Consider the following 23,211-nt stretch of genomic DNA (forward strand, 5'->3'; position numbering starts at 1 on the left):
GGAGACTCACAGTGGCAACATCAGGCCTCCCCCACCTGGGGAGCTGCCACGGCGCCGGGGCCTGCGGCTTCAGGAAACGCCCAGGCTGAGGCCTACCACAGGCCAGCAGACTAACCAACTCCCATCCCACGAAAAACAGCCCCACTCAGAAGGATCCCACAGTGCGGCAGGCCGGATCCCACCATAGCAAATAAACAAATGTGTGGAGAAGGAAGATCACTTCAATCCGTCAGCATCGCGGCACTAATGAATGGAGAAAGATTATTCTGCAATGTTGCAGTGGCCTGCGCTGCTGGTCTAGAAACTTCTAAACCTGGAAAGCAGTCTATCAGTGATACGGACCCTGCCCGAGGATAATCAAAAAAAAGAGAGCTTTGTTTCACAACGTCAATGATGAGAATGCAAAATACCTTCAGGCTGACAAGCTGGAAAAATTCAAAGGACACACTTCAAGACATTACCAGCGACTGTTGTGATAGTGGTTGAAGTTGATGTTAATGTGAAGTGAATAAATGAAATCCAGAAGATAAGCCACCTGTAGCTAGAGCATCGTCTACTACTGTTTACCGTGTGATGTCACACCCAATATCTTAGATAGACTTGGCTTTTGAGTGCAGGTTTTAATGGCTGGGTGCTGAGGAGGAGAAACACTGAACACATTCATGATCGCCCCTACAGTCGTTCCGCCCACCCGCAACGTCCAGCGAGGGGTCTGCCTCTGCTCCCCCGATGGGCTCGAGGTCAGGCAGGGCACAGAAAAGCGAGGCTGAACAAAAGCCCCCTATCAAAAAGCCCCACGCCACAAGGGGGTCTGCTGCCCCCACTCTCAAGCGAGCTACACGTCAGAGACAGAACTCCCCTTTTCATCCTGCCCCGATAACTCTATAAAATCTAATTTGTGACGCAAACGGGGCCTACAAAGAGGGCATTGAGGCAGCCTGTGGGGATTTTGGTGGGGGGGGGGGGGGGGTGGAGAGGAGGGCATGATGGAAACTGCTCATCTGGGACTTGGTGTGAGAAGCGGTGCACAGGAAGTCCTCCCAATTTAACATCTTCCTCTAGATCTGCTCTGAATAAATACCGGGGATATAAGGGTAAGTTATTTCTGTGTTTAAGAACAAGAACTTAAGAACTAATTTTGCTTAAATCGGGCGCCATACAGGCTTGTGGTGCCACACACGCAGCACCTGCACTTCACCAGACCAACTCCATCAAACATCTTTATCTAAGATCTGCTCCAAAAACCAAAGCAGTCTATCACCCCACATTAGTGGCAAAAAACAAAACTACTCCAAAGCCTCAAGAATGAGTTTTCGCGTGAGATTTGTTCCTGTCCCGTTTCAGCTCGAATGTGGGCCACCAGCACGGATGGGCCCTCGTTCCAGAATTTCTACTGAGCACCAAAATGCTAAGGTCGAGCTGACCCTGATGCAGACGGGCTGCAGTGCCGATGCAGGGACCGCAGTGCAGGCAGGCCCACGGCGCCTTTCCAGCTCTCCGCATTCCCAACGTCAGCCAAGCAGGTACTTTTTAGCCAAAATGTGCCCGGCCGAAGCAAGCGAAGATCACGGAGATATAAATAAGGGAGTCTCTGACTTTGGGGGGTCGTGGAGTCCATTAGGTTTGACGGCTGAGGATCGATCCCGCGTGCGCAGTGGAGTCTGACTGCCAAATGGCACGCGAGTGGCGATCGTGCCTTAACTGCCAGTGACATGACAGATGCACGGCAAGGAGGAGAGCGGGCACCACTGACCGGAGAGTCTTCACAGCAGAAGCTTGTAAATGCCAACAAGTCAGTCAACCACACGTCTGCCTGTGACCCCTGATGACAGATTTTCATTCCCCATAAGACTCCTCCTCCACCCACGTGACCCCCCCCCCCCCCCCGTTAGATGGTGACACCCTCCTGTGCTGTTGTGTTTAACTAGGGAGCAGTGCCACTTCAGAAGCTTGAAATTCCACCTCCAAGGGTATGGCGTGCAACAACACGACAGTCCCATCGGCAGAGAGCGGGTCCGGGAGACAGAGGCGGCGGTGAACCGTAGCTGCAATCCTGTACCACGTTTGGCAGCCAAGCTCCGCCTCCTCAGCTCCGTAATAATGAGGCTGAGAGCCACACCGCTTCCTGTTTTGTGTTTATTAGCTTCCCCCGCTAAGTCTGCCTTTGCCATCCAGCTTCGCTGATTCTCGGTGACCCAGCGGATTTAATTAAACTTGGAAATGAAGTGCAAATGCCAAAGAGAAGCAAAATTCAAACAGACTGGCCTGCAGAATTCAGCACGTCTCAAACCAGCAACCGGCACCTTGCCCAAGCTCAACACCAATCACCCATTTCAAACAGCCTATGAGCAGAAGTCCCTCCCTGAATCCCAGCATTCCCTGCACTGCCGCATATAAGCAGAGTCATTCTCCCCAACCCCGATGAAACCTGCTATCTGCCTTCATCTACATCCCCACCCGCTGGCCCCCTTGTGTAATGGTGCATCAAACGATGGCTATGCCAGCATGGTCATGACGCATGAGGGAAGCAGAGAGGACACTTCTTCTTTTACCCAAACAAGGGGGGGTTGGTAGATGTTTTGAATGGGACTATACCAGGAGATGGTATAGCACAACTCTCATCGCTCTAATAGGTAGGGGAGGAAGATCACAGAGTAACGCAGATGAAAGTTTCACCGGGTCACATATCAGGCGAGTGACGAGCCCCCAGGTCCTGCACTGGAGGTGAGAAGGAACAGAGCATCGTGGTCCTGGTACAGGATAAGTTGGGAAGGTGTCACTGAGCAGCTCAGCCCTGCAGGTAAGAGGTGGCAGCTCCTTGGTGGTGAAGTTTCCACCACAACTCACCATTTCACTAATTTAGATTTTTAGGGAGTTTTACGTACATAAAAATGTTCTAAGGGCAGAAGTAAAAGCAACTAGAGGAATTGGGACCAACCAATCAGATGTCTTGGTCCTGCCTGCTCTAGTTGTTTGAATCCACCTCCTCTACAATCTGATTGGTTATCTCTCTCCGAACCAATCATTTTTCCTTCTGCCCTCAGAACATTTTTGTGCAAGTAAAACTGCCATGAGCCCGCTGAGAACAGTGCTGAGGGAAATAAGACAAGTATGCCAGAATTTGGAAAGCAGGGCTGGCATTAATGGGCACGGCTTACAAGTTGGGCCCGCGAGCCATAACTCATAAGCAGGACTGCAAGCATGTATCACAATCAAGGAAAGACAAGGAAGGGTCACGCACAAAAGGGACCACAATGTGGAGCTCATGAGGCAAAGAGGGCGGCATCGTTTTCTGAGGAAACATGGACACACTGCAGATTCTTATGTAACCAGGTCTTTGTTGGGGAAACGGGGACATAGCAAGTTGTCCGGAGTAACACAGATTACCCAGTAGCGCTTGGTTAAATGGGCCGGCCCTGCCAAGGCCCTCGTCAAGCCACAGAGGACGATCCATACGAGGCTCTGTCCCAAACAGGAGGCATATGAATGATTACGGCATAGAAGCTCAGAGTATCGCGCAGGTCATAAGCATGGATCTACACACCTGAGGTCCAGGCTGATAGCAAGCTGATGTTTAGGGTGATGGCAGGCAGGCAGACAGACAGAGCTGCAGGGCAGCACACAGCATGAAACACCTCAGCAATCCCCCTGGCTTCACCTTCAAAATTTAAACAAAAACATCATCTGCTTAAATCCAGGACGTCCCCGTCGGTTCAGGAGGCCTAGATTTAATATCACGCCTGAGCGTCTCCCCCCCCCATCTCCCCCTGCCTAACCTCCCGGCGGCAGGCGTGTAGAAACGAGCTTCGCCCCAGACAGATCAGGAGCTGCAGGAGCAGCAGAGGAGCCCGACAGACGTGCTCTTCAGACTCCTGTGTTGTAGATGCTATTAGCCCACGGACTCAGTTCGGACCAGAGGACGATGGACAAGGGACGGGGGGGGGGGGGCTCGATTTACCTTGAGTGGGAACATCTGCGGAGAACCAGCCAGAGGCTACAGACATGGGGTGGGGGGACTTTACCTGTCAGGTCATTCCATCAACAAGGGGTAGAGGGCCTCCCGCCCTGAGCGGTGGCCGTCCTATAGCCAAGCCACGGGTGACATCAGACCTGGCACAGCACGAGAATAAAGCCTCACCATTACCACCTGACGGCCATCCACTGCCGCACTCAGGACGCCATGCCTAGCAGATGCCTAAAAGTGGCCTTCTTAATTAAAACAGCACGTCCTCAGATAACACAACGCCTCAAGACAGCTCCCCAACTTTAACCCTTTAAACACACAGTGGGTGGGCCCTTACTGATTTCGTCACAGATGAACCACCACCCTGCTCTTTTAGCTGTATATCGATGGTTTGACATACATCCTGGCACTGCTAGGTCTCCTCTGATGGCCATGAAGCATGTCATTGCGCTCGACCGCCACATAAGCACGGGGATCCCCGCTCGGATTGACTGACAGGCGCTTCCTGCCATTTCCGACTTTCCGCGTGCTGATCGCTGCCAGGGAGGGGTGAGGGACGTTCGGCAGACACCATTAAGCGTGACATGTGTTCGGGAAACAGCAGCAAACATATGGCAGCCCCCCACGCCATTACGGTACGACATCCCCCCCCCCCCCATCACTGATGCGAGCCAGTGATCACAGGGAACGCGTCGCCGAGTCGCTGAAATCGCACGGAAGTGAGGCGGCAGCGTTGGCACACTCGCTGGCCGGCACGGGAGCACAGCGTCGGCCTGACGCTGCACGAAGGGGAAGACGGGGGAGGCGGGGCAGGCATCGTACAACTGGAGAGGGTCCGTTCTGGTATTAACTCAATGGCCTGCCATCAGGGAGAACCAAACGAGCACAGAGCAAATCGATAGATGCTATCCAGGTCACCGGCAGGGTATTTATAACGTGGGCCTCTGCTCTCCACGCCTTAGTTGGAGGGGAGGGTGAGGATTACCACCATGCAAATCCCTGTCAGCGATAGCGCGATGCGGCCGGTTCAGGGGGAGCAGACACGGCCCGGGGAGAACGGCAGCAGATGGTGCTGAGTGCGCTTTAAGAGGGCGGGGTGTGCCGGTGCGTGGTGCACAATGTTCTGTACGGCCGCCCCACAGGAGCCCTGTCCTCCCTCCTCCTCACCCGCTCACTCGCTCCCTGCACCTCTAACCCGAAGCACCGGCCGCTCCTCCATCTGCAGGTCTGGTGCCGTCGCACGGCAACCGTGCCGACGGCAAACCGGCACGTATTCGGCGTCAACGCTGACGATCCTTCACCGTGCATGCTGATGCATTGTTGGTAAACGGACGCCCAAGGCCAGGGGGCACCCCGCCCCCAGCACTGCTTGACGGCCAGTGCCACCCGTCACCATAAATGCGCTGAACCGTAAAAGAGGACGGCCCCACCATTCGCGGCATAACATTCGTGGGATTGTCGGGGGGCGGGGGGTGGAATCTGGCTGGGACACCATGTCCCATGCTGGTACACCGCATCAGAGTGGACAGACAGAGCTGATGTCCCCCCCTCCGGAAGAAACAGATGTACCCTCCTGTCCACACCCACATCGGATTCAAACAGGCGTATTTTACAAGGCGCCCTGACCCACACACACACACACACACACACACACACACACACACACACTCAGAAAACAGTGACATCTGCACATAGCAGCTAATGAAACATCCCATCCAATATGAACATATTTTTTTAAGTAAACTTTATTCCTAAATGTTTCTTCATTAAATGCACTCTACAGGACTTTGTACCAAATATGCATACTTCTCTCTGCTTAACACACAGACACACACACACAAACGCAGGTCGGACAGGTCCCTAGGCAGGGGTCTGTCGTAACCCAATCCATTCCCACCCCCCTCCCCTCCCACCCTCGCGGCCCCCAGTCCCAGCAAGGGGACGCAACCAGTAGGAACGCTCTCGCCCCGCAAACCTGCCTCACCCTGGTTTGTCAGAGTTAATAAGGTACACACAGCCAGCTCTGAGACAGCAGTGCACGCACGCACGCGCACACACACACACGCACACACACAAACACACCCTGCAGCCAGCCTCCTCACCCCCCAAGAAGCGACCAAGCCGCCAGAGGCGACCCGCAGAGGGATAGGCGACGAATCCGGCGGAGCCCTACCCATTGGTGCAGCCGTCCCGGCAGACCGAGGCGCTGGGGTAGCGTCCGCACTGAGTTCACTCTCAGGGGGGTGGGGCAGGAGGGAGTTGTGAAGGAAATATAGATCCAGTGAGTGACGAGCGCTAACGGCCAGCCTGCCTCCCCCTCTCGTGCTAGCTTCCCTCTCTATCTCCTGCTCGTCCTCGCACTCGCTCCGTCTCACTCTGCTCTGCTTTCTTCCCTCCGGCTCAGTCTCTAACTCTGCGCTCCCCCCCCCCTCGGCCCGCCAGCCCTCGCTCCCTCCCCCTCCCTCCCAGCTGGTGACATCAGAGAGCAGTCTCCGGCTTGCCGAATGTTTATACGCACCACTGCTCCGCTTCCTGAAACGGGGGGCCGGCCCCGCTCGCTCGTTCGCTCACTCGCTCGCTCGCCTGGCTTCCTCGCCCAGCACTCGTTACTGCGACGCCGCGATCCAGCTTGCAGCCCTGGACGCAGTCGCATGTGACATGTTTCTGAAAAGACTTGAGATCTGGGGGCTTCAGCCGACAGAGCACGCCTCTCAAATTAACGCCGTGTTGATCCCCCCCATGGAATCTTCCCGCATGGGATGTGTGGTGGTCCACGAAACCCGGAAACACACCGGTAAAGGCGTAGAGAACTCAAGCCAAACATCAACGCCATCTTCCAATTATGCCTAAAGCTCAGTTATACTTCATGATACTGCTTCCAGCACAGATAAAGGAGGGACACAGACACAGAGTAGCCGTGTGACAGTATTGACTGGCACCTTTGCAGGGTGACGCCTTCCTCTCGCCCCGCGATTCCCGGGAATGGTTCCAGGCTCGGCGAAGTGAATTAAAATCACGCAACTACTCTGATATCACAACACTCAGACCACAGTAAAAATACCTGACTTACAGGTCAACGTCCGTTAAACCAAATCGTACCACGCTGGGGTGCCACACACAGGAGAAAGATCGTGCTGCATTTACAGCACGAGCAGGGAGGTTTATAAAAACACAGAAGTTAGGTGTCCCCCAGGGAGACTCGGACTAACGCTTTATAGAACAAACTGCCAGCTGAAACATTAGAACATGATGCCCGGTATAATCTCTCCCCACCGATAACGTGCCTGACTGCATTTCTTTTGTCTGTCTTAATGTTAGAAAAAGTATTGTTTATGTGTCTCAGTGCTTATATTCTACTTTATTATTACTGTGCTTTTTTTTATTGAGAATCTTATTCCTTGCATCATATATCTGAAGGTGACAACAAAAGATACTTTGACTTCATATTTTCCTATGAAATGGAAGCTCTTTACCTCCAAGTGGGTGGTTTCACCCTGCGAGGGAGGGGTTCTGTCTCCAGGGTCTGTAATGTGTTTCACCCAAGTAAAAATGCACAGTTGATAGTAATAGTGACCTCCTAACCTACCAGGTCAACTACAGTCATACCTCGGCCCACGAACTTAATTCGCTTGAGGACTCAGTTCCCGACCCAAATCAATTTTTTCCCATTTAAAACAATGTAAATACAAATAATTTGTTCAAATTAAAGGGAGAGAGAGAGCATACATTTCCAGAAGGCGGACCAATACACAACTGAGCATACGCTTGTCGGCGGGCTGGTTGCTCGAAAGACGGCAAAACATGGAAAAGAGCCACAAAACATCCCCTCAAAAAAACTAAACAATTAACATTAAAAGACTGAGTAACAACAACAATGCAGTAGTTTCTAAAAACTTGATTTTTTTATTATACTGTACATTATTGTCATATGCTTAAAATGTTTATGTACATTTCATGATGCCACGCGTTGTATGGCGACGGAGTTCTTTGTTTGTACTGTAAACAAACAATATGGAGTTGCCACTATGTGTACTGGAAATTTATGTATAGATATGTGACGGTTAAAAACCATCACAAACATGTTTATCAGTCACTGAAAGGTACCGATATAACAGAAGGTTCTCTCTCTCTATTTCAGATATTCGACCTCTGAAGAGATAAAGTAAAGACATACATCTAAGTTTTTTTTATATATTCCACAACCGTTCTTGGGCGTAATGTACACTTCTTCGTGTTTCGGGTGGTTCTTTGGGGCACTTTTGGGGGATGTTTGTGTGTTCGCAGCCTGAAACACGGTTCGCCATACAAAAAATCTTTCAAACATCTGTTTTGTAACCAGATTTGTTCATGAACAAGACTGTTCACAGGTCGAGGTACCACTGTATTTCCATCCATCCATCCATCCATCCATCCAGCCTGGAGTCCTTCCCTTCAGGACCAGTTCTCCCAGCTTAAGAGTTCAGCTACCTCGTCCTGTGGTCAAAAATATGTTTACAGTCTGTAACGATGAGTGGAAAAAAAAAACACTTAAATGGAGGGCGATGGTGCTCGACCCTACCCCCGACCCCCGGACGTGCTCTGCCGTCCCCAGAGCTGGTTAGTGGGGCACAGATCGATGGCTCTGCCCGTGCTGACTGGCCCGGTTAAAGCCGGTGAGTCATCAGATCTCACGCCAGCCCTAGTGGCCCCCGAACCGGATTCCCGCTGCTTTCACAGGAGCGTTAATCAGCTGACAAACAAGGCACCCCCCCGCCCCCGCCCCCCCCCCCAGGTGCTGGAGCTTCTTCTGTGGGAACTCTGTGTCCTTACAGGATGCACAAATGCCGCTCCGGGACGCATGATTATCGCAAAACAAAAAAGGACACTACATACGCATGGCCGTCCATGGGTAAAAATAAGTAAATGAAAAAGCCATCCGATCACCCATATCTGCTGATGAAGTAAAGGGTCATGGAGAGCCAGAAGGTTTCTCAGAGTGGCTCTGGGCACAGAGCTGATGGGGATTCGAACCCACAACCTTTGTGATCTGAGGCTGCAGCGTTACCCAAGTGAGTCACTGCGCCACCCATGTGAGAATGCAGAACCTGTCTAACTAACCAGGTTAAAGAGGGAGATGAATTCACAGACAGAAGGCAGCACCCAGCTTGGAGCTGAGGGCGGAGGGGCCCTTAAAGGAGGCGTGTCAGCCTCCCTGTCCGGCGACTCCTCTGCCTGACATATTATTCATTTAGCAAGTGCTCTTCAGAAACTAAATCACTCCGCCACCCCAGAAGTTGGAGCCAGCGACCATCCAACCAAAAGCACAGCACAGTCACCTGCTGAGCCACATAGCGCCCCCAACAGATTTTAGGGACTTATAACACAGTGAGGCAGCCCTGGGGACAAGATACAAGTGAGCGTGCTGTCATGTGCGTGAGACGGCTAGGGTGCAGACCCAAGTGATTGTTTGTGGCCAACAGGGGGCTCCAAACTTCAGGAGCCCACATGCAAAATGTGTGACTTGAGTAATGCTAATAGTATATACTGCTACTGGAGAGATGAGGAGGGAAAAGGGAAAATGCATTTAAAAAAAAAAACAAACTGCTCTCTGACTGGACAGCTATTCGCCAACCTGGCGATGCAACCAGCTGACGTGGTTCACTAAAAGGAACAGCTCGCTCCCATCCCAAAAATAAAAACCGGAAGAGTGTTTATGAAGTTCCAGGCACGCTGCGGCACGTCTAGCAAACCCCGCGTCTTACAGTTTCCGTGTTCAGCGATTATTACTGCATGCATAAGCAAATCCAGTGCGCGGGACTCGGCCTTCGGGAAGAGTTTACGGCGTCGCAAAAACGGCGAGTTTGACAGGGCTCGCTTGATGAATGATCGATCGCCGCCAGGGGGCCCTGCTGGAAGAAACTCTGGCGGCCAGCAGGGGGCACCCTTCACAGTCCTTCTACCCGTGAGTTCAAAGGGCACTCCCCCCTCTGCCGGCACCTCGTCAGAGAAGGCTGGTAATTATGAAGTGCCTCTTGAATAATGATACTAATTAAACATGTTTGAGGAGAAAACCCTCTGCTAACGATTCCATAAGCACAACAATTAACGGCGTGATGAATCGAGGCTGTCGAGCACTAGAAGGAGCTCTCAAAAGGAACAACCCCACCCCCTAGCGAGCACCTGGGGGAAACCTGCTGACAGGACTGTGGAGGGGGTGGCGCCACTTGGGGTTTCCCTTGGTGACCTCGGTGGTGACTGGGGAGGGGGCATTTTTGGCACACAGCTGCGCTGTTTGTTTATGAACTCTAACCGTGGTAGGGAAAAAGGGGGGGAGGGGCATGGAGGCAGGTGGGCGGAGCCACAGACCATGGGGACCTGGTGATCGATGGTGCGTCTAGCTGCATTAATCAATGAGCGCCGTGCATCAATTTAAAAAAATAAAAAAAAAAAGTAAAGCAATGGTTAAGGAACAGCCCCGACCTGTCTGGGCCCAAGGGCCGCGGATGAAACAGAACGTGAAACACGCCACGTCGTGAAGGTCCGAAGCTCGACTCGCCTGCATCAGACTCTTCTGGACCAGGACAAAGACCTCAGACAACAAACCGCATCCCAAAAGCGTCGAGGGAGAAAAACCAAGTCGTTCCTCACATCAAAAAAGCAGAGAAAATTCCACGGCCTTTCTGAGGAAGAAGCGACAAGTTTCCCTGGGTGATCTACAGAAGACATCCCCCCGCCACAGCCCGCTCCCATGTTTCCAGTGCGAACGATACTCAGTCACCTGCCAAAGGAATGAAACGTACCCCTTAAACATCAACGCCAGAGGGGTGAAAGAGCGGACATCATGAGATCAATAAGAAATGAGGTCCATGGGGCAGGAAAAGAAACCACAGGGACAACCCCCCATGAGAGAGAAAAAAATATATATACACACAGACACATCTCCATAGTGCGCAGCCAGCAAGTTGAAACACTGAGAGCTGATCCCCCCCCCCACCCCCACATCTTTCCCATCCCCCAGGGTCCAAGGGAGAACTCCAAACGTGTAAATGATTTATTATTTATCATTGATTTGGGTTATTTATGGAGCGGGTGGCGCGATCCCATTCACAGCGGCTATCGGCAGTCTGCGGCAGCGAGATACACAGGCCTTTCATTATAACACGACAACGCATTAAGCGAGGGGTGGGGTGGGGAGGTGAAATATAGGCTCATTTGATTAATACCGGTGCAGAAAGTTAATAATACATACTGCTAACTTTAGTCTAATGTATCTAGGTTGGGTTTGTCTCCTTCCCCCTCCAGAATGGATGGGTGCAAAAAAAAAAGTAATAAAGAAACACTTTATTAGGAAGGAGGGTGGGGGAAATGGGAGATTTACAGTGTGAGACCTGGAAAGACACGGCTGGGGGGGGCGCTTTGCATGGCAGGCAGGGAATGCCGGCATTTTCTGGGAATGATGACCACATTCTGACAGGCATTCCCAGCACCCTGATCTCAGCTAGGAGGACAGAGCACGGACGACAGGGACGCGAGGTCACCAAGGGCAACCACGGGGGATGGGTTGTAACCCCAGCACCTCAAGGGACTGGGCGGAGTGTGGAGGATAACAGGATGGGTTCCCCGAGCCTTGGTGACCGTCCCCCATTACCCGGGGTTACAAGTACCCACAGTCGCAAGGATGAGGTCAACTGGTGGGGGCGCCAAGGCAGCCACAACACTCCGGAGAACTCGCGCGCAAGTGGGGGCATGAGGAGTCGCGCAGGTAGCAGCGAGCTGGCAGGGGAGAGGAGCAGGTGTTAGCCAGAGGAGATGGCTAGTGTGGAGGTAGAGGAGAAAGTGAGAGGTCGCCCCCCCCCCGATCGCACGCTAACACTCACAACGGGCGGTGTGGGCGGAGCCTGCTAGCAAACAGAGCTAGAGGCAGATCTCAGTGGAGAGTCCTAGCTGAACACCAGCCTCCCGGCCTCCGAACTGCCAGACAGGCAGGCGAAAAGAGAAATCGAACAAAATAAAAACGCTGAGCGTCTCGTGCTTTGGTGAACAAATACGGTTATGCAGTGTCACCGTCCAGTAGCTGTTTAACCTCCAACAAAGATGCCGCCAGGAAAGAGATGGGCACCGCTGACTGCGACATGGCAGAGTCAACGCTATCTGGAAATATATGAAGTACGCAAGGTGCCTGATGTAAGACCCCTTATAGGCACTCGTGCCTTTCTGTCTGATCCTGGTTTCATTAGCTGTAATGCAATCAAGCACACAGAAATGGCCACAGGTATTTATTACACAATCCGAACCTGGCTGACACCTGAAGGAGGGGTCCAGCCGTTTCAGAACCACTCTCTCTCTCTCAGAAGGCTGAAGACCTGACTCCTGATACCTGGCAAGGAGATACGAACAAGGCTGGAGGGAGGGGTGTCCTCGCGACCGGTCCCACAAAGACCTTGTGCTGACTCACCTGCCGGCCAGCCGACGATGGGCAGACATGCCAGATGGGTGAAGGGGAGGGGAGAAGTGGTCAAAGCGGACTCTGATGTGATGAAGGGTACAAACGTGCAGTGAATAATTATAATGGTGCCAGGCGTGTGCCCAAATGTCCTCTATCAACCTTGTTGATATCGCCATAACAGCACAAGTGAATGTACTAGTACTGCTGGGAAATGCAGTTCATTGGAGTGTGGAGGAGAGGTCACATTAGCTGTAGTAGCTCTGCAGTACCTATACCACTCTGCCACTAGATGGCACAGTGATTTAGGACTAGCATCTAAGACTAAAAGATCAGGAAGTCTATGCCTTGTATTAATTTAGTAAATAAAACTGAATAAAGTCCAGGTTAAAATGGAAATGATGGAAATTCAAATATACGAACAGTGGAACGGATAAAAAAAAAATGTAAAAGATCCGTGACATTTTTTGCTTTACTGCAAAGTTCTGGACCCGACGGCCGGCGAGTGCTCACAGCACGGCATAGGCACTGCCAGGAACTGGGATTACCGAGGTCCCGGCGATGGAAGCATGCTTGCCCCGAAGCGGCAAGAGCCAACAGACGACAGGATCAGAGGAAGAGTAAGCGGAGAGCCCCGGAAAAAGCAGCCCCGCAGTCTAGCCAGGGCATCACGCCTCCCCCCCAAAGACGTGCTCCAGCACGCAAGGAACATGCCGCAGAACCGCCAAGCCGTACTCACCCCGCCCACTTGACGTCAGACCCCCCCTACCTCCTGGCGCCAGTTACAAGGGCACACCCCCCGAGCTCTGCATGTGCCTGGATTCACACAGACTGCTGACCTCCCAGAACTCACCTCTATCCAATAATTGGTAGGACTAGCCCAGACAAACCAGCCTGAACCAAGAGCTGATAAAGAGTGTGTGCGGTGAGTGCGAGGATCCAGTGCATCTCAATCACCTGGGGAGGGGGGGCAGGTCAGTGTCTGCAGTTCACCTGGAGGTCGAGAGGATGCCGCCGGACGTGGAGTCCAGGTCCGTTCCTCGACGGCTGCCGCTCGGTCCACATAGCCCCCTCCCCCGCCGTGCCGGACAGAACGAAGCATCTGCCTCGCGGCGGCCGGGCCAGCTCGGGGCGCCAAGCGCGCGGGGGTGCCTACTGCAGGCCATCTGCGGGCCTGGCACCCGCTCAGCAGTCCTGTCCAGTAGGAGAGAGAGGCTGTGCCGGTTCAGCTCAGAAACGCTTTCGGCGCCGTATAGCAGAAAAGACCCAGCAACATGAGACGGGCTTCCAGGACGGCGCAACGCGGCTCGCCGCTACAGCACGGAGAATGGCGACGCAGTGGAGGACTCGCCCCACGTTAGAGTACTGAAAAATCGGGGGTCCCAAAGCTGGCATGTACCGGCTCTCTGAAAGGTAACCCCCTCCCCCCCCAGCCCGTTAGCCGTCTGACCGAGCTGCTTAGCCAAAATCACCTCTGAATGCCGACCATCCTGCCAATTTGTCGTGCCACCCCTCCCCCCCCCGCGCCGAGGATAGATCCGGTGAGCCTTAAGATCCATGTCTCACGAGTGTCTTGTCCTTTTAAAATAGAGTAGAATTAAGGGCTTTCACAGCCTGGGGGGGGGGGGGGTCATCGTCATCGGCTGTTTAAGAAACCCAACTGAAGAGTGTGCCGAAAATTCATGACTGTACCTGAGATGGAGTAATTCAAGGCTCATAACAACTCCCCTACCCCCCCCCCCCCCCACCCACACACACACACACACACACACACACGGTCCATGTATATATATCTTTGGGGACTGTCCATTGACTTCTACGAACATAACCCTGTCATTCTTAGGATTAATCTTAACCACTCCCCAACCCTAACCTTAATCCTAAGCAACTGAACAAAACAAAAGCCTTTTTGCATTTTTATTTTTCTGCTTGGGACAGCATGGTGGTGCAGTGGTTAGCACTGCAGAAATGGAATAACTGCAGAAAAAATGAACAGGAGTACATCGAGGCCGCTGGAGGTGAGGGAGACGGGGACACCGAGGCTGATGGAGGTGAGGGAGACGGGGACACCGAGGCCGCGGGAGGTGAGGGAGACGGGGACACCGAGGCCGCGGGAGGTGAGGGAGACGGGGACACCGAGGCCGCGGGAGGTGAGGGAGACGGGGACACCGAGGCCGCTGGAGGTGAGGGAGACGGGGACACCGAGGCAGCTGGAGGTGAGGGAGACGGGGACACCGAGGCAGCTGGAGGTGAGGGAGACGGGGACACCGAGGCCGCGGGAGGTGAGGGAGACGGGGACACCGAGGCCGCTGGAGGTGAGGGAGACGGGGACACCGAGGCCGCTGGAGGTGAGGGAGACGGGGGACACCGAGGCCGCTGGAGGTGAGGGAGACGGGGACACCGAGGCCGCGGGAGGTGAGGGAGACGGGGACACCGAGGCCGCGGGAGGTGAGGGAGACGGGGACACCGAGGCCGCGGGAGGTGAGGGAGACGGGGACACCGAGGCCGCTGGAGGTGAGGGAGACGGGGACACCGAGGCCGCGGGAGGTGAGGGAGACGGGGACACCGAGGCCGCGGGAGGTGAGGGAGACGGGGACACCGAGGCCGCGGGAGGTGAGGGAGACGGGGACACCGAGGCCGCGGGAGGTGAGGGAGACGGGGACACCGAGGCCGCGGGAGGTGAGGGAGACGGGGACACCGAGGCCGCGGGAGGTGAGGGAGACGGGGACACCGAGGCCGCGGGAGGTGAGGGAGACGGGGACACCGAGGCCGCTGGAGGTGAGGGAGACGGGGACACCGAGGCCGCTGGAGGTGAGGGAGACGGGGACACCGAGGGCCGCGGGAGGTGAGGGAGACGGGGACACCGAGGCCGCTGGAGGTGAGGGAGACGGGGACACCGAGGCTGATGGAGGTGAGGGAGACGGGGACACCGAGGCTGATGGAGGTGAGGGAGACGGGGACACCGAGGCTGATGGAGGTGAGGGAGACGGGGACACCGAGGCCGCGGGAGGTGAGGGAGACGGGGACACCGAGGCCGCGGGAGGTGAGGGAGACGGGGACACCGAGGCCGCGGGAGGTGAGGGAGACGGGGACACCGAGGCCGCTGGAGGTGAGGGAGACGGGGACACCGAGGCAGCTGGAGGTGAGGGAGACGGGGACACCGAGGCAGCTGGAGGTGAGGGAGACGGGGACACCGAGGCCGCGGGAGGTGAGGGAGACGGGGACACCGAGGCCGCTGGAGGTGAGGGAGACGGGGACACCGAGGCCGCTGGAGGTGAGGGAGACGGGGACACCGAGGCCGCTGGAGGTGAGGGAGACGGGGACACCGAGGCCGCGGGAGGTGAGGGAGACGGGGACACCGAGGCCGCGGGAGGTGAGGGAGACGGGGACACCGAGGCCGCGGGAGGTGAGGGAGACGGGGACACCGAGGCCGCTGGAGGTGAGGGAGACGGGGACACCGAGGCCGCGGGAGGTGAGGGAGACGGGGACACCGAGGCCGCGGGAGGTGAGGGAGACGGGGACACCGAGGCCGCGGGAGGTGAGGGAGACGGGGACACCGAGGCCGCGGGAGGTGAGGGAGACGGGGACACCGAGGCCGCGGGAGGTGAGGGAGACGGGGACACCGAGGCCGCGGGAGGTGAGGGAGACGGGGACACCGAGGCCGCGGGAGGTGAGGGAGACGGGGACACCGAGGCCGCTGGAGGTGAGGGAGACGGGGACACCGAGGCCGCGGGAGGTGAGGGAGACGGGGACACCGAGGCCGCGGGAGGTGAGGGAGACGGGGACACCGAGGCCGCGGGAGGTGAGGGAGACGGGGACACCGAGGCCGATGGAGGTGAGGGAGACGGGGACACCGAGGCCGCGGGAGGTGAGGGAGACGGGGACACCGAGGCCGCGGGAGGTGAGGGAGACGGGGACACCGAGGCCGCGGGAGGTGAGGGAGACGGGGACACCGAGGCCGCGGGAGGTGAGGGAGACGGGGACACCGAGGCCGCGGGAGGTGAGGGAGACGGGGACACCGAGGCCGCGGGAGGTGAGGGAGACGGGGACACCGAGGCCGCGGGAGGTGAGGGAGACGGGGACACCGAGGCCGCGGGAGGTGAGGGAGACGGGGACACCGAGGCCGCGGGAGGTGAGGGAGACGGGGACACCGAGGCTGATGGAGGTGAGGGAGACGGGGACACCGAGGCCGCTGGAGGAGAGGGAGACGGGGACACCGAGGCCGCGGGAGGTGAGGGAGACGGGGACACCGAGGCCGCTGGAGGTGAGGGAGACGGGGACACCGAGGCCGCTGGAGGTGAGGTCTGTGAGTGTGCCCTGCAATGGGCTGGCCCCCCATCCTAGGTTGTTCCCTGCCTCGTGCCCATTGCTTCCGGGATAGGCTCTGGATCCCCTGCAACCCAGACGGATAAGCGGTTTGGAAAATGGATGGATGGATGGATTTTTTTGCCTTTCAATCTCATAGGGATGCTGCAAACTGTAAACACCCCAAGACGGCACTCTGACCTCACTTGGGGCTGAAGATGCTGTCCACTGGCCAGTGTTCACCTATGAATAGCCAAAAGCACTTCGCCCCACACCAAGAACAGCCAGCCCACATAACCCCCGTCCCCCACGAACACAGTGAGCTTAGAGAAGTGGTCCTTCATCTTATCAGGAGACTGGCACTGGATACAGAAGACAGTGCCTTATGGAAAGCCTTCATCAAGGGCAGCTGGATCCAACTGCAGCAGCCTTTTGACTTAGGCCTGGTGAGAGTCTTGCTTAAGGTTAAACCGGGGGTGCAGCAGGAACAGGACAGGCCACAGGTAATAGGCCTTCACTGACCGAATCTCCTGTCGTTTCCGGGTCAGGGGCCGTTCTGCTTCTCTTGTGCACCCAGCAAGTGGACAGGCGCCTCCGTGGGATCACTGTCATTACACTGCAGTCCGCTTTCCCGGTGTCGGTGATGTACCAAACACACCTGGCCCCATAGCTAGAGGCAGCCCGCGATTCCAGTCCAGTAAAGTATTAATCCCCTCCGCTCAGCCTTTCCTACGGTTTTCTTGATATTATCCAGATTGCGGCAAACAAGGCAGAAAAGGGGCGGAAGAGGATGGAGACAGAGGTGACTCAGGAGATGGCCAGAACAGACTGCCACAAGGGGGAGCATTTTTGGGCCTCAAGATCTAGACGAAAAGAGAGGAGGTTCCATCCTTTCTTCCCTCCCATATCTGAGACAGATCTTCTGGGCTGAACCGAAGAGAAACAGTTAGACCAAGGTGTGGTCCACCGGCCTGTCCTGAGAGAATGCAGAGACGCCTGCAGGGAGTGGGGGAGTATTCTACTTGGAGAGAATTGGAGCCCAAAAGCGCACACACACGCACATGCATGCGCACACAGACAGACAGACAGACAGACAGACAGACACTGGCACGCAGTCACTCAGAGGCACACATACAGACACACTAATGTACATAATTTTGTCTTCATTCCATTTCTTGTGGGTAGGGGGCACAATTTACTTTGGTTAATTAATAAGCTTATGAATGTAGTTTTACCATTATGTATAAAATCCTACATTAAAAAATGTTACTTGCGCATTTTAAAAAGCGCTAATAATGAAGTTCAACTGAAAATATGCACAAAAAAAACTTAGCAAATAAAAGTAATTGACTTTTAAAAGTGTGCATTTGGAAATAGCATGAACTATGAACTAGCTAAATGTTTATTCTGAGCAAATCAGTTTTCAGGCAGCATGGTGTGGGTGTAAAAAGGCAGCGACAAGCTCATTTACGTCTTCGACTCATGTTCCTCCCGAAGACAAAATATGAAAAATGCGGAAGAAATGGAATAACTGCAGAAAAAATGAACAGGAGTACATCGAGGCCGCTGGAGGTGAGGGAGACGGGGACACCGAGGCCGCTGGAGGTGAGGGAGACGGGGACACCGAGGCCGCTGGAGGTGAGGGAGACGGGGACACCGAGGCCGATGGAGGTGAGGGAGACGGGGACACCGAGGCCGCTGGAGGTGAGGGAGACGGGGACACCGAGGCCGCGGGAGGTGAGGGAGACGGGGACACCGAGGCCGCGGGAGGTGAGGGAGACGGGGACACCGAGGCCGCTGGAGGTGAGGGAGACGGGGACATCGAGGCCGATGGAGGTGAGGGAGACGGGGACACCGAGGCCGCGGGAGGTGAGGGAGACGGGGACACCGAGGCCGCGGGAGGTGAGGGAGACGGGGGACACCGAGGCCGCGGGAGGTGAGGGAGACGGGGACACCGAGGCCGATGGAGGAGAGGGAGACGGGGACACCGAGGCCGCGGGAGGTGAGGGAGACGGGGACACCGAGGCCGCGGGAGGTGAGGGAGACGGGGACACCGAGGCCGCGGGAGGTGAGGGAGACGGGGACACCGAGGCCGCTGGAGGTGAGGGAGACGGGGACACCGAGGCCGCTGGAGGTGAGGGAGACGGGGACACCGAGGCCGCTGGAGGTGAGGGAGACGGGGACACCGAGGCCGCGGGAGGTGAGGGAGACGGGGACACCGAGGCCGCTGGAGGTGAGGGAGACGGGGACACCGAGGCCGCGGGAGGTGAGGGAGACGGGGACACCGAGGCCGCGGGAGGTGAGGGAGACGGGGACACCGAGGCCGCGGGAGGTGAGGGAGACGGGGATACCGAGGCCGCTGGAGGTGAGGGAGACGGGGACACCGAGGCCGCTGGAGGTGAGGGAGACGGGGACACCGAGGCCGCTGGAGGTGAGGGAGACGGGGACACCGAGGCCGCGGGAGGTGAGGGAGACGGGGACACCGAGGTCGATGGAGGTGAGGGAGACAGTATAGAGTCTGAAGAACAGCAAGGATACAAGAACAAGACTGAGACTCATCACAAAAACAGAAGACTGAGACCATGTCACAGTGGTGAAGGAGGCAAAAAAAAGTAAACAGGCAACCACGGGACCGTGGAGGCGCTGTGGGAGCGCAGGCCGGCGGTAGGAGTGACTCATGTAGAACTTTCCGCAGGACAGCTCACATTCTCCAAAAAGCCGTTATTTTCACAGAAGGAAACCGCAAGCGGCTGGGTCAAGGCTTTTCCAGTGCGGCTATAAAAAGTCAATGCCTGTTTTTCTTCCCCCCCTCTCATGCTCTCTCTCTCTCTCTCTCTCTCTCTCTCTCTCTCTCTGCACCCGAGTTTCGGCCCACTTCCCGCGCTGTGTGAACATGTGTTTTCACAGCCCTCAGGAGGAACGGCTGGGACTCGTTTCCGATGTTCCCGTGAAATCTGACGGACGACATCCCACGGCTGCCACCGCAGTGCCGCCCCCTTGCGCTCGCTTACCACTCCCGCCTAGATGTGCTCGGCTGCGGAGGATGGCCTCCGCCACATAGTGGGACCGGGCCTCGGACTAAAGCCTGGATCTGATTGGCAGCTGACGACAGTCCATCCTAAGATGGACCCTTTTGAGGCTATGAATCAAAGGCTCCTGGTCGAGCGTTGAGAATCCCTCAGCCAGACGTGAGCATTTCAAGGGAAGTTGTACCGCACAGGGGATACATCTGCACCCCCCAACCAGGTCCGAGCCTAAACAGACATACACATGGTGCTGTGGGAACCGAGATCATCACTGCATTTCTGTGTGTGTCTGTGTGTGTGTGTGTGTGTGTGTGTATATACAGGAGACATATCCGAATTCAGTTTGAATGCGAGACACCAACAAGCAGTACTGTGACACTCGACCGAGGGCAGTAGTATGAATGGTCTCAGGCTGCCGCACTGCTGTAGCGACCCACGCAGGTTAAGGTCTCACTCCGAGCCGGACTGCAAACGGATAACTGCCTGCTTCAAGGCACATACTCAACCGGGACTAATCCAGCAAAAAGAAGGGGAGTAAGGGGAGGGGGAGAAAGCCTGCAAGCCAGCCAGGTCGCAAACAGCTTGCAGGTCCCATCTGTTTCCTGCCCGGGGAGGTTTTGAACGTAAAGGACAGCAGTCACCAGTAAATGGCTTTGGAACATGTCAGGCAGAAGCTGAAGGTTCCATCTATTTTTTTTGCTTGTGTCCAAGAAAACAACGAGAAGAAAAACACAGAACGTTCCGGCATCCTCAGCCCTCATCCGATCAGAGCATCTCGGAGCACCCAGCAGCTTTCGGCAGCCCCCTCCGCCGCAACGGGTCCAATGCGCAGATCGGATCATCACACACCCAAGAGGACTTTATTCGTGGGTCCGAACTGAAACCGGACAGTGGTCTCGGAGACGACATATCGGCATGGCGACGGGATGCGGGAAGCAGGGGCAGCGCTCAGCCGGGCAAGACTGCTAACGAGCTTAACGAGCCTGGTGAGCTTAACGAGCTCGATGGCGATTCATTCATAAAAGCTCCTCGGATCTCGCCGCGGCTGCCGAACGGGCGTGACCTGGCAAGGTCCATGGTGCACGTTGACAAGCAGAATGGGGGGGGGGGGGGGATTAAATGAAGGGGGGGGGGGGGTAATGTGGGTAATGTAGGTTCTTACCAGAAGGAATGTGGTTCAGTCCAGATGGCTTCAGAAGCTGCAGGGACTGGTCTTTGCCGGGAGGTCCATCTGCAGGAGAGAGAGAGCACTCCGCTTCAAATATAGTCCGCAGCATTGGGGAGCTAAGCTTCGCCGGCGCGAAGACGCTAAGCGCCCACGCCAGATCCGAGTGAGAAGCCCATCCTGGCCCGCTGGCAGGGGCCGGCCCTCCGGCGCCGAAGACAAAGGGCTCGCGATTAACGGACGCGGATCTGCGCGGGGCGAAGCTTAAATCGTCCTAGGAGCCAGCGAGGGAGGCGGGACAGAGAGCCGCGCCTCCGCTACGTGTCCGTCAGCGTCAGGGGCCGCTCGTTAGACTAGCCCGTTATTGGCTCCGTGTGGTAACTGTGAGAGACGCAGAGAGGGAGGCGGGGGGCGGGGCAGGGGGAGTGATAGTGACACGCACATGGAAATAAAACCCAATGCGTGAGACGGCTCACGCTAACGCAACATGGAGCGAGATACCCCCGCCCCCACCTCCACGGGCACCGGAGCGGAGGGCAAGAGAGAGCAGCGGCGGTAATTATGGAGGGAACATGAAAAGGCTGCTGGAGCAGCAGGGCCTGGGAAGATGCGGCTATAAATAGCTGGCAGGGAGAGTGAGGGTGGAGAGGGAGGGAGAGGCTGTAGGAGAGATGGAGGAGAACATCAGCATGCAAAAAGCGGACATGGACACATGTGTCCCTGCACGCGACAGAGCGAAGCATTTGTACCACAAACAGGGAGATGCGTCATTTTCCCCGCGAGCGTGAGCAGAATCTGGAGCTGGACCGGGAAGACATGACAGAACCAGCAGGTCACAGAAAGCAGCCCCTGTCACACAGGCACAGATACTCACATATCCCCACCCTGCCCCCAGTAAAAGAGCATTTAAAATCAGCAGACCCCCCCTCCGACGCCGATGAAGGGAAAAGGGGTCCACAGGAGCATGAAGCTGTTTCAGGGGGAAACCATCAGGTCAGCGGCAAGTCTCTCCCAAAATGGCCAGATCACACTCGTCTATTTATATTATACGTATTAAGCAGAAGCTTTTATCTGAAATTATATACAGTTGAGAAAGCAGGGTTAGGGTCAGCCAGTCCCTGGAGCAGTTGGGGGGGTTAAAGGCCTCGCTGAAGAGCCCGATCACAGGTACAGAGCCATGCACCGCCTCTCCAAAAGGGGGGAGGACGCAGAGACCCAGAAAGACCATCACACACACGATGGGGGGCAGGGGTGCGGACGACAGGCGGAATGAGATGCCCGTCTTCCGCCCACTAAATGTGTGTGAAACCCAACCTCATGGTATCCCAGAGACAGCCCAGGAAAAGCTGGGCATTCTGCCTCCCCCAGTAGCTTGGCCTCCGAAGTTTTGATTTCAGCAGACTGCGACCCTGACCATCACACAGATTTAACAGAAATACGCATCCTCGACATCGCTGTTACGTACCGCGAGTACAAACGAGGGGGGAACTTTCCCATGGAGTCGGATCACGTCTGCGGGACGGACTGTGTCGGGGGCCCCGGCGACGAGGCCAGAGGCCCTTTTATTTTGGGCGGCGAGCTTGTCTCTCTGTAAAGGCGGGCGGCAAGAAAGCGAATTCGCCCGAGCCAGACCGCTAGCAAATGAGAGTGTTGCTGTGATCACTGCGTGTCTTACGACCGTAACCAGCCGTTAAGTACTCAGCCTGCGGACAGTGGGGCTGAAGCCGTGGTTGGCGGAGACATTACTGAGGTTTTGCCTAGCCCTGCAGAGGGTGCACTACGCAAAAAGTAAAGCGGACCAGAGCGTATTTGCCAGCACTTCCTTTTGTGACAAGCCGAGAGGGGTGGCAAGTGGGGGGGAGGTGGGGGAGGCAAGACCCCCACATATAGCAGACAGATGGGGAGATGGGGCGGGTAGGCTTTGCCACGCTATTTTGAGGGGTGATCCAGGCTGGGGTCATGATTAATACATGGCCAAGCCTGGAATATTCATCAGCTCCCTCCCCCCCCAACACACCCCCAAGTCAAATGGGAAAACGACAAGGGGAGGGGGAATAGCCAAGGCTGGAGGGAGTCGGCGAGCGGGGGCAGGGGGGCCGCGCGGAATGGCGTGGCGTGCAGAGCGGTTTGAGCAGGCTGGTCACGTCCACGGCGCTCTTCCCTCTCCGTTCTATTTTTGGAACTCTCCCTGGATCCCGCGGCCCCGATGCCGGCACCGTAATGGCATTTTAATTAGCCGGGAGAGCGGCGCGCATCTCCGGGTCGGGGAGACGGAGTGGACGAAGAGGAGGGAGGTGAATGCAGGCCGGCGCAGGAAGGGCCTGCATTC

The 23,211-nt window shown here is 56.1% G+C and overlaps 1 protein-coding gene and 1 long non-coding RNA gene across 13 annotated transcripts in view; one reads left to right on the forward strand and one right to left on the reverse strand.

Moving 5' to 3' along the window:
• Positions 1-23,211, reverse strand: part of LOC125709461 (histone deacetylase 4-like) — a 94,273-nt gene that overhangs the window by 41,687 nt on the left and 29,375 nt on the right. For 2 of the 7 annotated variants that reach the window (XM_048977933.1, XM_048977936.1), the window contains exons 3-4: positions 20,880-20,948; positions 13,344-13,601 (exon numbers count right to left, since the gene is read on the reverse strand). The exons of 1 other annotated variant lie outside the window; for it this stretch is intronic. In XM_048977933.1, the coding sequence (XP_048833890.1) occupies positions 13,344-13,601; positions 20,880-20,948 (327 nt within the window). Of the gene's footprint in view, positions 1-6,137; positions 6,378-13,343; positions 13,602-20,879; positions 21,188-23,211 lie in introns of those variants that run through there. 4 more of the 7 variants (XM_048977937.1, XM_048977938.1, XM_048977939.1 and 1 more) reach the window with 4 other exon arrangements.
• Positions 16,158-19,155, forward strand: LOC125709462 (uncharacterized). 6 transcript variants are annotated; one of them, XR_007382715.1, is made up of 4 exons: positions 16,158-16,221; positions 18,330-18,395; positions 18,628-18,693; positions 18,892-18,951. It is a non-coding gene; the product is annotated as an uncharacterized LOC125709462 (long non-coding RNA). The 6 variants fall into 6 exon arrangements; XR_007382714.1 differs by lacking the exon at positions 18,892-18,951 and adding an exon at positions 18,760-18,819; XR_007382718.1 differs by lacking the exon at positions 18,892-18,951 and adding an exon at positions 18,760-18,819 and having other exon boundaries at positions 16,189-16,221; positions 18,297-18,395.

This window comes from Brienomyrus brachyistius, chromosome 16 (genome assembly GCF_023856365.1).
Source record: "Brienomyrus brachyistius isolate T26 chromosome 16, BBRACH_0.4, whole genome shotgun sequence".
In the NCBI taxonomy this organism is placed as follows: Eukaryota; Metazoa; Chordata; class Actinopteri; order Osteoglossiformes; family Mormyridae; genus Brienomyrus; species Brienomyrus brachyistius.